The sequence below is a fragment of the Cryptomeria japonica genome, chromosome 3, assembly GCF_030272615.1.
Source record: "Cryptomeria japonica chromosome 3, Sugi_1.0, whole genome shotgun sequence".
Lineage (NCBI taxonomy): Eukaryota > Viridiplantae > Streptophyta > Pinopsida > Cupressales > Cupressaceae > Cryptomeria > Cryptomeria japonica.
The window spans coordinates 766,725,490-766,743,579 of NC_081407.1; the positions used below are offsets into that span (position 1 = coordinate 766,725,490).

An 18,090-nucleotide genomic window follows, 5' to 3' on the forward strand; every position below is an offset into this window, starting at 1 on the left:
GTGTTTATCACCTCTCATGTGATGTGAGCATCCACTATCTATGATCCAAGAATCATTTATGTGAGATATCAAGGCTTTTTCCTCATACCTTTCTTCATCTGATCCATCTTTGATAGCCACATATACAACTTCCTATGTCTCAGTCCCATCAGATTTGTCATTGTTGGATTCCTCACCAGCTACTAGGCATGTCTTTCTATCTCTCCTCCTAAAGTGTCAGTGTCCTCTATATTGGTTGTCTTTTTGTCTTTCATCTCGATATTCTCTCTTTTCACTAGATTCTTTGTCAGGACAGTTAGAAGCCATATGTCCTATTCTATCACAGTTAAAAAATTTTAAAGGTAACTTTCCTTTATACTTACCTTTGCCTCTTGGTAACCTTCTGGCTAATAATGCTTCAAACTCTTCTTGCTTTCTGATTTCCTCATATAGTTTGTGTACCTCTTCCATGTTTTTGTGAGATCTCTCACTTGCTCCACTGTGATTTCCTTCAGTATACTTATACATTATATCATTGTAATCATCAGATTCACCAAGATGAAAAGAACTAAATGTAGATTCAACTTTATTTACCGAAGACCCACTGTTATCAAAATTACTTAACTCAAATGCATGTAGCTTACTGATAGTAGCATCCAAAGAGACTGGCATGTTTGGTACAAACCTTATTTCATTTATCGCAGAGACTCGAATGGCATAAGCAGGTAGAAGTGTTCTGAGAAACTTACTTGTCACATCCTTTTCTTCAATAGTTCCTCCTGGTCCTTTGATTTGATTGACAATTTCCTTTAACCTTGTATTATATTAGGTTATGTTCTCACCTTCATTCATTCTCATGGATTCAAGTTGTCCTCTTAGACTGTCTACTTTTGCTCTCTAAACATGTTCATCACCACCATACATAGATATAAGCTTGTTCCACATTGCTTTGGCATCAGTGCAGCCTTCTAGATCATTAAGCTCTGAGTTGGTTAATGCTTATGTTATTTCAATCATTGCTTGAATATTCTCTTACTTTGCCTTTATTTCTTCCATTGTCATCGGGTAGGTGCTAGGTGCACTGTAATCATTCTCCAGATAATATGTTGCATAATCTCCAATTCCTGATAAGTGCGGCTTCATCCTTTTCTACCATGTGGAGAAAATAGACTTGTTTAGCTTTGGTTCATCCCTTTTATACATCTTTGGATCTTGCCTCAAGTACCTTTAAACTTTTCTTCCAGAGTCCAATGCTCTGATACCAATTGTTAGTAAGATGAGAGTGGGGGGGGGGGTGTGAATCATAAAAACTCAATAATCAATGTATTCATCAGATTCAACCTCAGTAGCCTTTATTGATATGCAACTATGACTGTAAATCATTCAAACTCATAAACAGATACACTTAAAACATCATAACACATTTAACACCAAATTTAACGTGGAAACCCAAAGAGGGAAAAACCACAGTGGGATTTCGGACCCACTAAGAAATATACCCTTCTAGAGTATGCTTAGTTAAAAGCCAATCCTGTTACAGATTACATAAACACATTGCTAGATGTGACCCAGTTAAGGGATTTCCCTCAAACTTGTTAGAATCTTGCACTTTGTTAGAAGTGACCTTGTTAAAGGATTTCAAACACTCATTCAGAATGTTACCTTGCTAGAGGATTTACAAATAAGATTGTTAGGTCCACTCGGTTAAGAGATTTCCTGTCACTTACAAAATAGATAACAGTATAAAATATATCTACAACTTCACATCTGAAATGCTAAAGCAGACTCTATTTGCTCAAAATAATCTTGTCATAAGACTTATCTTGCTCCTTGCTGGGCTTCTCAATTTGTTCTTTAATTAGATATTCAGTCTTCTATGCTCGGTGATCACTACTGTAGTATCACTGTTCTTCTATTTGCCCGCATGTATTGTTCATCAACAATTTCTTATTTATAAACAATTCCTAACTGCTTAATCTCCTTGATCACATTTCGCATTATCAATCTTAGCCATTAGATCTTCAAACTTGACTAGGTTCATTGTATCCTTCGATCTAAAAATGTTTTATCTCGCCTTGGAACTTGTATTCCTTCCTTGTAACTTGTGCTAGGTTATTACCGTTCAATCTATGTTGTAGATCTAACTCCTGTATTTTCATTATTGTAGATCTTCAACTAACTTCTTTCATGACACACCAATCATCTATACATCTCCAGCTCATTGGAATTCTTCATTTAATAATGCTTTTATCGATCCAATGCATTCTGTTATTACTTGGTTGTTACTCGGTAAATACTAAACCTTTACTCGGTAGATATTCTGCCTTCTTTAACCGATATCGATAACCTTAGTGTTCACCGACTAGCTTCATGCTCTGTAACATAGAACAATATCAAATCTGAACTCATCTAATGAATGAAATCTTTTCTCATTCTTAGAATACTTATATATATAGGATATAAAAATAATCAAAACAACAAAATCTCATCATTGTCTAACTCGGTAATAGTTGCCCATTCAATAACTTATTACTCCCCTTCATTTTCATTCTTTTTGTGTCACTTACCAACATCTTTATACTTATCAAAACATACTCATTAAGATATGGCAACATCATACTGAATCCAAAAATCAATTGCTTGACATCATTGACAAAATAATATTATCAAGATAGTAATCATCCTTTCTTAGTTATATCCACAATCTTCAACAACCTTCTCAATATCCTCATACCAACAAACTTACTGGAATACCAATAATCTCCCTTTGTGAAATGCTAACAAAGTGGTGCTATAGTTAGGAATAATAGTCATCTTATATTGAAGGTAAAAGGTGAGATACTAGCAGGAATAATGATCCTCTTTCATAGATATATTTTTCAAAGTGACATTTTTCAGATTTTTGGTTATAGGTTACATCAAGCCAAAAAAATATTTCTAAATCTAAAAAGTGAAATACCTATAGGAATAATCATCCTCTTTCATAGATATCTTTTTCAAAGTCACATTTTTCAAATTTTTAGTTAGAGGTTGTATCAAGTGAAGAAAAAATTTCTAAATCTTTAAAAAGATGTTATTCAGGTGATGCTTATCCATATTTTATGGTCAGATGTGTGCCAATTGGAAGAAAAAATACTACAATAGATAAAATAAATTTATTCTTGAAAGGGACATATATCAACCATATTGTGTGGTGTTGTACTCAAGAAGAAAAGTCATGTTACATTGAAGCCAAAAAGTGATATACATAAAAGAATAATCATTCTCTTTCATAGATAAATTTTTCAAAATGACATTTGACAAATTTTGAAGAGGAAGTTGTATCAAGAAAATAAGATATTTCTAAATCTAACAATGATTTTATTCACTTGTGATGTTTATCAATTTTTTATGGCATATGTGTACCAATTTAATAAAATATTACCACATTAGATAAAATAAATGCATTTATGAAAGAAAGATATAACAACCATATTGTGTGTGTTGTATTCAATAAGAAAAGTTGAGTTACATTGAAGATAAGAAGTGAGATGCATACGAGAATGATGATCATCCTATTAAATACATATTTTTTTCAAAGTGATGTTTTTCAAAATTCTTGTAGGAGGGTTCCATCAAGGAAAGAAAAAATTTCTAAATATAAAAATTGATATTATTCAAGTCTTTATCCATATTTTGTGTTCCAATCAAATGAAATATTACTGTATTAAAAATAAATCTTGAAAGAGGCATCTATCATCCATATTGTGTGGTTTTCTATTCAAGAAGAAATGTCTTGACACATCCCTTAATTAAAATTTATTTTCATTATGTTTTTAATAATACACAGTTGTATTAAATGAAGAAAAAAAAAATTACATCTTTGTGTTCTCCAAATTTTATTCACCACTATTATGTGAGCAATCAATAGTAAGCATACTCACAATTCACATTGATTATATAAAAATGGCTATTATTCACATGCAACAATAGGTGTAATGAGGGGGAATTAGGTGGCAGAACGTCTTCATGGTGAAGGAGTATTTTGTAAAGGATGTGGATGTTTGGTCATCGAGTAATGATAGTGGTATAAATGTTTTGGGTTCTTTGTGGGATGTTATAAAAATAGCTCTTATTATTCACATCGCAACAATAGGTGTAATGAGGGGGAATTAGGTGGCAGAACCTCTTTATGGTGAAGGAGTATTTTGTAAAGGATGTGGATGTTTGGTCATCGAGTAATGATAGCGGTATAGATGTTTTGGGTTCTTTGTGGGATGTTGATGTTTATGTGTATGATAGTAATATCTAAATATGTGTATGGAAATGAGGTGTCAAAGGGGTACTAGACCTGTTTTTAAAAATAGTAAAAAGTCTTTAATACATAATTCAATATACCTACACTCAAAATTCTAAGATATGACAAGAACGAGATTATAAGAGCTTACAAACTACTTTCTATAACTTACCAAATTTTTAAATGGTATAGATTAAGAGTGTGAAATAGGGGAAGCATGTGAAGTGGCCATTTTATTTTCATAAAAATATAATATAACATCAAGTGTGCTCCCACTAAAATGTTGATTTCTAGCTTGAACGCAAGTGCATACAATTGGAGACAAATAGGGATGTCAAAAGTGGTCAATTTTTTATTTTCAAAATTAGATAAACCTAAACTTGGATGAGTAATAATTTGAGATGCATGTACTCAAAAGTTGAAGATATGACAAGAATAAGAATTGTAGTACTTTACATTTGGTCTCTAAACAACTAAACCGTTTTAAAAATGGTTAAGATTAAGAAGATCAAATTTTGTACTAAAAGAAAAGTATTCTTAGTTTTCTTACTGAAATATATAGTTAAGAGTTAATACTATAAGTTGTATATTATTAATATTTTTTTATGATAATGTATTTTTTTATGTTTTTGAAAGTGAATGCATCCTAAAAAATGTATCATTGGGTGTTGCATCACATAAATTATATTAAAAAAACAACAATAAAAGAATGTATAAAGAATTAAACATAAAACAACCCTATATAATTTTTTTCAAGTTTTGAAAAGTGGATGGGAAGTTACAAAATAAAATCATTACACATGTATCTAAGGGACATGGAAACATTAGCTAAAAAAATACAAATGTGTGTGTTAATTCCAAACAAAAAATAATTTGTATGGTTAGAGAGTTGAGAAGACATGTGACATTTTGATAGGTTTTTATCAAATATTGTTGTAAAATGATTAAATATATTGATGTTGAAGTTGAAAAAAGTTACTAAATTTAATGCAAGCATATCAGATGATGGTAAATTAGAACCTGGACTCTTTAAATTTTTTATTGAAACCTATTCCAAAGCGAAAAAGGTGTGGATTTTTATCATAACATGAAAACACATTATATAACATGCTCATGTTATTTAACACACTCATGCTATATAATATAAGTGTATTAATAATGCACGTGCATTACATATCATACGAGTTATGTAACATGTGCACATAATGTATGAGTTATGTATGATTTCAATTTTTTTTTAATCTAATGAGATCAAGAGTCACACCACTTAATATTTAGAATTATGAAAATATAGTAATATAGGAAACACACAACCAATAATATGGGAACTATCACCTACCTAACTTGGTAAAAGCCAATGGTGTAATAATAGCTGATATGGTCTTAAAACAAGTTTTTTGACGTCATGAAGATTTTGTAGTCCCAAACACTTGAGATCCCTTAAACGTAAGAAGAAGTTGTGTAAGCTACATAATCCTCTATCTCAACTAAAGATCACATGTTTCTACCATCTAATGGCATCACTAGGAATTCAAAAACATATAACGTGTCCAACCATGATGTGATCCCAGAATTTTACATGTGGTCTGCTCCTTCAGGCCTTCGATCAGCAATGCATCGGCTACACTCTCTCTTATTTTGCAACTTTCTTTCAAACCGTCGATCTAGCCTGCTTTGATACCAAATTTTAATCTGAAAACAGAGGTCATAACCAGAAACACACTACGCTACAGAAACACAAAATGTTATCACACAAAGAAACTTCTATTCAATTTCATAGATTACATCATGTTGATCAAAAGAAAATTTGAATTATATTGTTTTTAGTTTAGTTTGTCTATGTGTTAGTATTTTGCATTTTTGAAGGTCTTAAGGGCATTTTTAGCCCCTGCAACCAGCGCAAAATGCAAAATACTAACATATAGACAAACTAAACTAAAAAAAAAATAATGCTCTTTAGCCAGATGAAGGGGCTAAAAATGCCCTTAAGCCCTTCAAAAATGCAAAATACTAACATATAGACAAACTAAACTAAAAAAAATATAATTCAAATTTTCTTTTGATCATGAGGTCTTTTCCCTAGATTAATAAAAATTGACACAGTTATTCCAAACTGTATTTGAATCAGCAATTGTAGTCCCTTACAATAAATTGTAACATACAGCTAAAAATAGGAGAGACAAGTATTGAAAGACTCTCAATATGCACATCATCATGCATAGTTTCTTAAACTAGCAGATAAAGTGGCACAACATCACCTTAACCAACAACTTTAGGTTTCAATAATTAATTCGCAACATACATGTCATTGATATATTTTACATTATAACATTTGGCCTTGAACACCATAGCCTCAAATTTGCTGGATAAATTTTCTATATTTGACTACACAAGGGAGAAACTCGGAACATCTAAAATGTAGAACTTTGACTATTTGATGCTGATAATGTAGTGGGATTGGTATTGCGTAGGAGGTCTGATATAGTAGATGTTAAATTGGAGGAAGCTATATTTCCTGTCAAAGATGTCTTGAGGTTCTCCAAGGCCATGGCTACATCTCTCATGGAGGGTCGTTGTCTTGGAGATTCATTGGTGCATAGCAATCCAACATGAATGAAAGAAAGTAGAAATCCATTCTCTTCCATGTTTGCATTCACATCCCTTAGCAATCTACTATCAACAATCTCTGCCACTCTATTTGGAAAAGCTGATCTCACCCACTTTTGCAAGTTTAGGTCTCCAACAAACATGTCATCATTTGGCCTCTTCCTTGTAACCATCTCTAGTATCAGAATTCCATAACTGTAAACATCTCCCTTTATAGAAACACTGCCGCCCAATCCATACTCTGCAATAAATTTTGTCCATGAAATTCTTAAAAAAACTATTAAAGAAAAGGTTAATGCAAAGGTAAACATAATTCAAAAATTTTACCTGGAGCAATATAGCCAATAGATCCCCTGAGTGCAAATGTTGTTATACTCAGTGAATCTGTGGAGTTTGGAGTGATTACAAAACGGGATATACCAAAATCAGTCACAAGGGCTGTCATGTTGGCATCCAGGAGCACATTGCTAGGTTTTAAATCACAATGCACAATTTGCAAAGGACAATCATGATGTAAATATTCCATGCCATGGGCTACATCTGTAGCAATGCTCAAGCACTCACTCAATCCCAATTCAAAAAAGTCCTGATCACCTCTGTTAGGGTGCAAATGATTTTCCAAGCTCCCATTTGATGCATATTGAAGAACCAAACCTTTAAAGCTAGGGTAGTAAAATGCACTTATGATTCTGATGAGGTTGCGGTGCCTAATCCTCCCTAACACTCTGCATTCTGTGTTAAAACTTTTCTCAGACTCTTCATTATGCAAATTAAGAGCCTTGATGGCAACTACCTTACCATCCTTCAAAACGCCTTTATAGACAGACCCAAAGTTACCCACACCAAGCAAATTTGACTCATCAAATCCAGATGTTGCAATGACAAGATCTTTGTAAGAAAATTTAGGATAGTTGAGCCTTTTAAAAGAAATTTTTGACGAACGGAAGAGTTGATTTGAAAATTTATTTCTCCATAGCATTCCTATAGAGAAAGAGACTAATATTAAAGCAACAGTTCCAGCAACCGATAAGACTATTTCTTTCAGCACTGAATGCTTTTCATGAGTCTGATTTGGGCATGGAGGCAATGAATAATTTTTTGGGCCACAGAGGCCAAGGTTTCCTTCAAACATTGTTATAACTGTTCTATTTGGAAACAGCCCTCCTTCTGGAATTTGACCCGACAGATTATTGAAAGAAACATTCATGTAGTTAAGTACTTCTAGTCTTGCAAAGGACATTGGTATTGAACCTGACAGAAAATTGGCTGAAAGATCCATTTCTTGGAGATTTTACAGTTTGGAGAGTGAATCTGGTATTGGACCTTCAAAGGCATTGTGGGACAGATTTAGATGCTCTAATGCTGTGCAGTCTCCTAGAGAATTTGGAATCACCCCTGTAAGGTGATTTCCAGAGATGTCTATGTCTTGAGCCATTACAATTTTACTCATCTCCTGTGGCAAGAACCCTTGCACAGAATTCCCTGAAAGATTAAGGTAGAATTGCAGGTTTTTAAGGCTCGCAATTACTTCACGAGGCACTCTTCCTCCTAGTTTATTGTAAGAGAAATCAATGAGCTCCAACTTCTGACACCTCTCTAAACTAACCGGGATCTCTCCTGATAAGTTGTTATGGTGAAGATAAATATATCTAAGTTGTTCGGGGTCACAGAGCGAATCTGGTATTTTTCCAGATAGCTGGTTTCTACTAAGATCCAAGAGGCCGAGATGTTGCATTTGACCTATCTCATTTGGAATGCTTCCTTCTAATTTGTTACCATTCAGATACAGTCTTTCCAACTTACAGAATCTTTTAATTATAGATGGAATATTGCCATTGAAAAGATTATTGCCCAAGTCTAAGTATGTTAAATTTGTTAGATTCACAATTTGCTGAGACATGGTTCCACTTATCATGTTGTTTGACAAATTCAGGCGAGTGAGAGTGGTGGACATTTGGCCGATGAATGGAGGCAATGTACCAGTGAGATGATTTTCTGACACATCCATTAATTCTAAGTGGGAGCAATTTGTGAGAGCAGTTACAAAAGCCAATGTGTTTCTGCTGGTACTAACAAGTTGATTTTGGCTTAGATAAAGCGTGGTAAGGAGGCTCAACTTACCGAGCTCCATTGGGACCATTCCACCGAGCTGGTTTTTGGTTAACGAAAGTACTTCGAGACCCGAACAATTTCCAATGGAATTTGGTATGTTTCCACTAAGCTGATTTGCCCATAAACTGAGGTATTTCAAATTGGAGAGCTTGGTACCAATGTCCCATGGAATATGTCCACTCAGCTGGTTTTGAAAGAAATCCAATCTATTCAATTTTGAGAGATTTGTTAAAGAGGAGGGAATGTTACCTGATAGATGGTTTAGAAAAAGCTGAAGCATCTGTAGCTGAGTGAGTATGCCCAGTTCAGGAGGAATGGGACCTGAGAGATCATTTTCTGCCAAATCCAAGTTAACTAAGGCGGACAGATTTCCTAAAGAATGAGGAATGGCAGTGAGATTGTTTGCTCCCAAGTAAAGGATCCTCAAACTTGTAAGGAGGCCTAGATCGGGTGGAATGCTACCATGCAGTTGGTTAAAAGAGAGATCAAGGTAATGCAAACTGCGGCAAGCGGAGATAGCGGGCGGAATGGTACCTATGAGATCATTTATTTGCAAATCCAGTCTAAGGCTGACAGATTTCCTAAAGAATAGGGAATGGTACCGGTGAGATTGTTTGCTCCCAAGGTAAGGTTCTTCAGACTTGCGAGGAGACTCAGCTCGGGTGGTATGCTGCCATGCAGTTGGTTATAGGAGAGATCCAGGTAATATAGACTACGGCAAGCAGAGAGAGTGGGCGGAATAGTTCCTTGTAAGTGATTGTCGTGGAGCCAGAGTATTTTCAGGCAGGGAAGTTGGCCTAGTTGAGGTGGAATGGTACCAGTGAGGGCATTGCCAGAGAGATCTATGGTTTGAAGAGAGGAAAGATTCTCCAGGATAGGAGAGATGGTGCCGTGTAAGTTTATGTAAGACAGATTGAGGGCGAGGACAGAGTGAAAAGAGGGATGGCAGTTAACGCCGGTCCAATTGCAGAGGGGTAGAGAGGGAGTCCAGTTGCGCAGTGAAATGTTATTGTTCAAAATGGCAGCTTTAAATTGCAAGAGCAAATATTGTTGTTGTTGATGAGAGATATTATTGAGAGACTGAGGAAGAGCGGCGATTGAAAATAAGGAAAGCATGAAACCGAAGAAAAAAAGTGGAGACTGAGGAAGAGTTAAAACAGCAGTCGTATTACATTGAAGGTAAAAAATGAGATACAGGGAATACTCGTCTTTTTATATAGATATTTTTTCAAAGTGGCATTTTTCAATTTTTTGGGAGGAGGTTGCATCATGCTAAGAAAAGATTTTTAAAACTAAAAATGTTATTATTCAAAAGATGTCTAATCATATTTTATAGTCTTGAAGTATATCATTTGCATGAAGAATTATAATATAAAATAAATTTATTCTTGAATGAGACTTATATCAACCATATTATATGGTGCTGTATTCAAGAAAAATATTCATGTTGCATTGAAGATAAGAAGTGCTACATATGAGAGTGCTCTTTTTCTTTCATAGATATTTTTTTTAAAGTGATACTTTACAATTTTTTGTTAAGAGGGTGTATCAAGTGAAGAAAAACTTTTTAAATCTAAAAATGATATTATTTAAGTGATGCTTATCTGTGTTTTATGATCTAATGTGTATCAATTGAATGAAGAATTGCTACATTAGACACCATTGAATTGTTCTTGAAAGGAACATATATCAACCATATTGTGTGGTGTTGTACAATTCAAGAACAAGCATCATATTACATTAAAGTTGAAAAATGAGATACGCATGATTAATCCTCCTTGTTCATAGATATTATTTTCAAAATGTGAATTTTCAAGTTTCTTGTAGGAGGTTGCATCAAGGAAAGAAAATCTTTCTAAATCTAAACATTATTTTACTCAAATGATGTCTATTTATATTCTATGGTTTCATTTGCATAAATTGAATGAAGAAATACAACATTTGACAAAATAAATTTATTCTTGAAAGGGACATATATCAACCATATTGTGTGGTGTTGTACTCAAGAAAATAATTCATGATACATTGATGCTAAAAGGTGAGATACATATTAGAATGATCATTCTTTTTCAAAGATATTGTTTTCAAAATGACATTTTTCAAATTTTTGGTAGGAGGTTGCATCAAGTGAAGAAAGCCTTTCTAAATCTAAAAATTACATTACTCGAGTAAGGACTATTAATATTTTAAGACACCATTTGTATCAATTCAATGAAATTTACTACATTAGATAAAATAAATCCATTCTTGAAAGGGATAGACATCAACCATATTGTATGGTCTTGTATTTGAGAAGAAAATTTGCCATAAATTGTGGGTAAAAAGTGAGATACATAGTGGAATAATCATCCTCTTGCATATAATTTTTTCAAAGTAACATTTTTCAAATTTCTTGTAGGAGGTTGGATCAAGCAAAGAAACTCTTTGTAAATCTGAAAATGAAATTATTCAAGTGAGAACTATCCAAATTTTATGGTGTAATGTCTACCAATTGAATGGAAAAATTACTACATAAAGAAAATATAAATTTATTCTTTAAAGAGATATATATCAACAATATTGTATGATGCTACACTTCAGAAATATTTTTTTGACATGTCCATTAAATAATTTTATTTTTTATTATACTTATAATAATCCATTGTTGCATTAATGGAGAAATTTTTTCCACATCATTATGTCTTCCAAATTTGTGTCACCACTATTGAGTAAAATAAAAGTAGCTGCTATTGTTCATGAGGCAAAATATAGGTCAAATGACGGGTAATTAGGTGAGCTACTCTCTTATAGAGAATGAATGTTTTATGGAGGATATGGATGTTTTGTAATAGAGTAATGATGGTAGTTTCAATGTTTGTGGTTCTTTGTGGGTTGTTGATTTTTTATGTGCACATCATTAAGATCTATGTATGTGTATGGAAATGGCTTGAAGAAGAATTGTTTAATTAGCCTCAAACTTATTGTGGAAACACTGAATAGACATAAGTTGGAGGGACTGAGTTGGCAATTGGCTCCTATGGCATGACATAGTTTTAGGCTTTGTGGGCCTTTGGGCTCTATTACATTTTGCCATGTTCCTCAAGAATGGAATGTGGTGGCAGGTTGCTTGGCTAGATGGGATTTTGAGCACAGTGGTTAGTGGCAAGTGGAGGATTGGGGACAGTTTTCCTTGGATTATTCTACAGTGCTTGAGGACTTAGTTACAGGGGATATGCATAAGTTTTCTTGAATTATTCTAGGGTGCTTGAGGACTTAGTTGCATGGGATATGCATAGGTATGTGGTTATATCAGGAGTGGCTTCATCCTCTATCTTTATTGTTTTTGGCTTTTTGTGGCTTCCTTACCTTTCTGGATTTGTTATAACTTTTTGTTGATTAATATATTTTCACCTCCTTTTTCTCAAAAGAAAATAAAAGTATGTGTATGGAAATGGGGTCTGAAGAGGGGTTAAGAAATTACTCCCTTTAAAAAAAATAAAAAAATAATCTTTAGTACATAATTCAAGATAGCTAGATTTAAACTTTTAAGATATGACAAGAAAAATATTAGAAGTCTTCATAAAATACATTCTATACTAATTTTTTTTTGTAATGTAATAGATTAAGAGGATGGAATAGGACAAGTGCATCAAGTGGTCATTTTTTTATCATAAAATTATAACATAACATTAGGTGTGTTTCCCTTATAAGGTTGGATTCTACCTTAAGGGTAAATCAATTGAAATAGAAATAAAGGAGGAGTTCAAAAGTGGTCATTTGTTTCTACGTAAAATAAATTAAATAAAAAACTTGGATGACTAATTTGAGATGCATGCACTAGAAAGTTGAAGATATAACAAGAGCAAGAGTTGTAGTACTTTAAATTTGGTTTATAAACTACTAAACATTATTATTAAAATGTTTAAGATTAAGAGATTCAATTGTGACAGTCAAAGACAAGTGTTATTGGTTTTAATACTAAAATTTAACATACAGAATTTAACATACGGTTTAGTGTGTGCCCGCTATTTTTTGTTGTTGTATTTAATATTTTTAAAATTTATTGATTAGTGTGGGTGTTTTCAAAGTGAATCCATGCATCATTGAATGTGTATATCAAACAAATTAATATATATATATATATATAAAGAGAACAATCCTAAACAATATTTTTCAAATTTTCTAAAACTATATTAATTTCAAATAGAAAACAAATTATATGGTTAGAAATATAAGAAGACATGAAACATTTTTATAGTATTTTTGTAAAATATTATTCTAGAATAGCTAAATTTAATGATTTTGAATATCTCATCAAAACCTTTAATGATGTTGAAGTTGAAAAATATTATTTAAAATAAAAAGGGCATCAAATGTGGGTAAATTAGAACAACAATTTTTGAGCTTGTTATTAAATCTATTTTAGAGCATAACAAGTAGGATTTTTTTTGTGTAAAATATGCAAAAGTATTATATAACATTCTCATGTTATATATATAAAACGATTATGTCATATAATGAAATTATGTAATTATATTACATAATTCATTTATATAAAAAACATAAATTATATAATGTAGGTGCATAATGTATGATATCGATTTATTTTGTCTAATGAGATCAAGGGTCACAAAATGTAGGATTATACATTATTAGAAATGGATAATGATGAACTATAATTAAATAACGAAGATTATTTAATTAATGGTTTAAAAGGAAAATAATTAAATATTTAAGAATTATTTAATCATTAGAAATTAGAAGAAAAATATTAGTACTAAATAATAATAAAAATTTATTTACTTAGTTTAGACAAAAGGTTAGTGAAAAGAGTCATCAACAACTTAAGACAATTTGAAGTGTCTACAAGAGTAATGGTAGTAGTTTGAATTTTTGGGGTTCTTTTGGGCTATTGATTTTTATGTGTATGCCTTTAAGATCTAAACATGTGTATAGAAATAGGGGCGTAATAGGGGTAAAAAATGACTAACTTAAAAAAAATAAAAAATAATCTTTAGTACATAATTCAAGATACCTAGAATCAAATTTTTTTAGATATGACAAGAACAAGATTAGTAGTGCTTATAAACTAGATTCTATAAAACTAAAAGTTTTAAATGTAATAAATTAAGATGATGAAATAGAAGAAGCACATAAAATGGTCATTTCTTTGTCATAAAAATATAACATAGCATTAGGTGTGTTCCCTTTAAAAGGTTGACTTCTACCGTAATGGTAAGTCAATTGAAATGGAGATAAAAGAAGAGATAAAAAGTGGTCATTTGTATCTATCTAAAATAAAATAAACAAAAAAATTGGATGACTAATTTGAGATGCGTGCATTGAGAAGTTAAAGATGTAACAAGACCAAGAATTGTAGTACTTTAAATTTTGTTTATAAACTATTAAAAGCTATTTTTAAAATGGTTAAGATTAAGAGAGTGAATTTTCACACTAAAAGAAAAGTGTTCTTGGTTTTCTTACTAAAATATAACATATTCTTTAATGTGTGCACCCTAATTTTTTGTTTTGTATTTATCAATTTTAAATTTTTGTGGTTAGTGTATGTGTTTCTAAAGTGAATACATCATTGACTGTGTAGATCACATAATTTTTTTTTCAAACATAAAAATATAAATTTTTAATGTATAAAGAATTAAGTGTATAACAATAATAAACATTATCTTACAATTTTTTATAAGACGTCTAAATTTTTACAAAAAATAAATATACACATATGTAAGAAAAATAAAAAATATTGTTGAATTTTTTTTTAAAAAGTGTGTCAATTCCAAATAGAAAATAAATTATATGGTTGTAAATCTAAAAAGACATGAAACATCTTGATAGTATATTTGTAAAATATCAATCTAGAATAACTAAATTTAATGATGTTGAAGTTCAAAATTGTTATTTAAAACAAACAAAAAAACACATTAAATGGGGTATATTAGAACACAAAGTTTATGAGATTGTTATTCAAACCTATTCTAGAGAATAATTGATAGGAAATTTTTTGAGTAAAATATGCAAGGATATTATATAACATTCTTAGGCTATGTAAAACAGTCATGTCATATATCGACTATGTTACATAATGAACTCAAAATATATAAAACATATAAATTATATAATGCAAGTGCATAATGTATGATATCAATTTTTAATTTATTTAAAGAATTCAAGGGTCACCACATGGAGGATTCTAAATTATGAAAATATACTAATGTAGGAAACACATAATCAAGAATATAAGACCTGCCACCTATCCAACTATGTAACAGTAACCAATATTGAAACACACAATCAAGTATAATATTAAAATTTGTTCCATTAACAAAATATTCCTTTCATCTAGTTTACTAGTATTGACTAGTGTGTTTAAGGTTTTACAACTATTTAAACTCGATGTGAGGCCCCTCTCACTTGGTATGAACAATTAGGTATTATGGTAAATTTTGCATGAATGAAAACAGGGATATTTGATATCTTAATCAATATAGATAATTTTATATATTTAAAGATTGCCATACTTATATAACGACCATTTGGTAACTATCTCTAACCGAATATTAACTGATTGTTGATAGTATTCAATAGAAAGATAAGAAAGATAAACACAAAATTATTTTTAGATTACTAATTAGTGATTAAATTGATTATGAATGATTTTTAATATTTGATTTCTTAAAATTATAAATTTAATAAAATAAGAAATTATAATAATAATTAAATTATATTTACAAACTAATATATGGGTATATATTTAATAAATGAAAACTAATTAATATACTCTAAAAGTATTTATGAATTTAAATAGAGTTTACTTTATTCATATTTTATTAATAATAATAAAAGAAAGAAGTTTTGTTTACAAAAAGCTTCCATATGTTTTAAACAGGAAAGTAAATTATTAAATAAGAAAAACTTTACCTTCAAAGGAGGTAACCACAATGTTTGAGGGATAAGGGTTGGAGCAGATTACAAAGAGGGGGATTCTCTTAATCTAAAAATCTCTTTCCTTCCATTTCTTTAGCTGCTCCCAGCATGAAGTATTTTGAAGTGGCGCCCAAAAATGCATCTAGTTTTGGCTTAGTTGGGAAGGGCAAGGCTGCTAAGACTCTTTTTGGCAACAATAACTAGGTACATAGTCCATCTTTCAATGCTTTCAGAAATGTTCTTATCGAACAAATAGATCTTTGTCTAAAAGAAATAGATCTTTATGTAAATGAAATATTGGATTGTAGAGGAAAAATCATGTGAAAAAAAGTTGGTTTTCTCAGTCCTCTCCATTGTTCAATCTAATTGGGTTAGACAAGTGCGCCCTCTTGGAAACTCTCGTGATATCCCTCTAATCAACACCCTTCTTTTTTTTTTTATCTTTCTGACAAATGGCGTAGTTAACATTAGGGCATCAGACCATATATCTTGTCCACTATCTGCCATGGACTCCCTTGCAAAGACAATGGCTAGGATTGTGTCTGGTGCTATATATGTTAGGGCAGCAAATTAATGGCCCAACTTCCCTGCAAAATATTTGAAGGAGATAAAGATAAATATACATCTATCGTTTCAGTCCTATGGAGGGCTCCTTTTATTACCGACTTGAGCATAGGTGTAAATCATTAGTATGTAGTGGTTGCCATGTAATCTATAGCCTAAGGATGAAATACATATGCTTAAGGTCTGATCTTAAATCACGCAGCCTTTTCCTCCACCTGTAGCTTATACCTCTCAATTAGTTCCTCCTTAAAGTGGCCTTGTGTCTGAACATGACTATATGCACATGAAGCAAAGAAAAATGCCTCTATTAATTTTGGAAAGTAGTAGGAAAATGTTTATAGGACTAAGATCATTTATTTATTTTAGTGGGCCCTGGCTAAATGGAATTTGTAATGTATAATTTATATTAGAACATGTAACTTTGTTTTAGTTTCCATTACAGGGATAAATTATTTTATTTTTTTTGTAAAAGAAAATGGTAATGTTGAAAATAGGAGGTGCGCCCTAGCTAAACTTTGTGATTGTTAATATTCATAATAGTTAGTGGAGTTCATTTATAAAGAAATAAATAATAATAATTTAGAAGTGGAAATTAATTGTAATATTATTATTAGTATTGTGGGAATCTAGGGGATAACTATTTTGATGACTAAGTGAATAATGATTATGTAGGTGATTTCTTATTTGTTAATAATGGTTATAGTGATATTATAACATTATTAACAATAATAATATTAATATTAATAATGGTTTAATTTGTAATAATCTTAGGATAAATATTGGTGTTACCACTCAATATTAATGAGGGTAAGGCATTGCGTTAGTAACCTTGATTTGAGTTGTAATTACAATTTGTTTGGGATCGATTTAGACATTTCAATCCCTATTTATTGTAAGAAGGGAAAAAATGTTGTAATTTAAAAATCGATGTGTTTTTTTTTAAGCTAGTTAGATTAATTAATCTTGTTGAGTGAGTGATATAGAATTATATATATTTGTCTCGTAAGTTCTTGTTACAACTTTAGTACTTGGACATGACAACTCAATTTATAGATTAATGTTCATTTCACAAACGATAAAGGAAACAATGACATCAAATGTAGATACCTAAACCTTCCCTCTTTAACTTAGGATATCAGTTACAATTACTTATTTGATTTGAAATGAGTAGATTATTATTATGAATTTACATTGATCTAAGAGAACACTAAGATAATCAATACAATGATTCGTGTCAAAGAACAAGGAAGTTCCATTTTAAGAATGCAATTTAATATTTTAGGTCTTTTATATGATCACCTAAGATCTAATATATTCCTTATAAGCTATAAGATTTCCTAAATAATAGTTAGTGTTGTGATAATTAATGTGAAATTGTCTACTGCACTAACGTGAAGGACGAGTTCTCTATAGTATTACATAGTAGGAAATTGCTATTCAAAGATATCCTTAATAGTTCATGGATTAAAGGTATCATTATTGATTTGTTTATTTATTATTTTTACAAAAGATGATAATTTGAGCATTACTATGTTTATGTCTTTTGGTTGAGTAATGAAGTTTAGTGCTTAAGGAATATGCTCGAATTTGAGGTGTTATATCTTTTAGCTATTATTGTATTTAGTGTTATAATA

General features: G+C 31.2%; 2 protein-coding genes across 2 annotated transcripts; both read right to left on the minus strand.

Moving 5' to 3' along the window:
- Positions 1–6,407: 6,407 nt before the first annotated feature.
- LOC131061884 (putative leucine-rich repeat receptor-like serine/threonine-protein kinase At2g24130) lies at positions 6,408–9,254 on the minus strand. The gene is given in 2 exon segments (XM_057995740.2): positions 6,408–7,103; positions 7,190–9,254. Coding segments are annotated over 2 exon segments (2,502 nt in total). The 3' UTR covers positions 6,408–6,666.
- Positions 9,255–9,404: 150 nt separating this feature from the next.
- On the minus strand, positions 9,405–10,130 carry LOC131061942 (receptor-like protein 44). The gene has a single exon (XM_059218569.1). The coding sequence runs from the start codon at positions 10,088–10,090 to the stop codon at positions 9,521–9,523; it is 570 nt and encodes a 189-aa protein (XP_059074552.1). The 5' UTR covers positions 10,091–10,130; the 3' UTR covers positions 9,405–9,520.
- Between the last annotated feature and the right edge of the window lie 7,960 nt (positions 10,131–18,090).

Excerpts from the sequence above, each read along its gene's own strand:
- LOC131061942 (XM_059218569.1), bottom strand. The coding sequence starts at position 10,090 with ATGCTTTCCTTATTTTCAATCGCCGCTCTTCCTCAGTCTCTCAATAAT.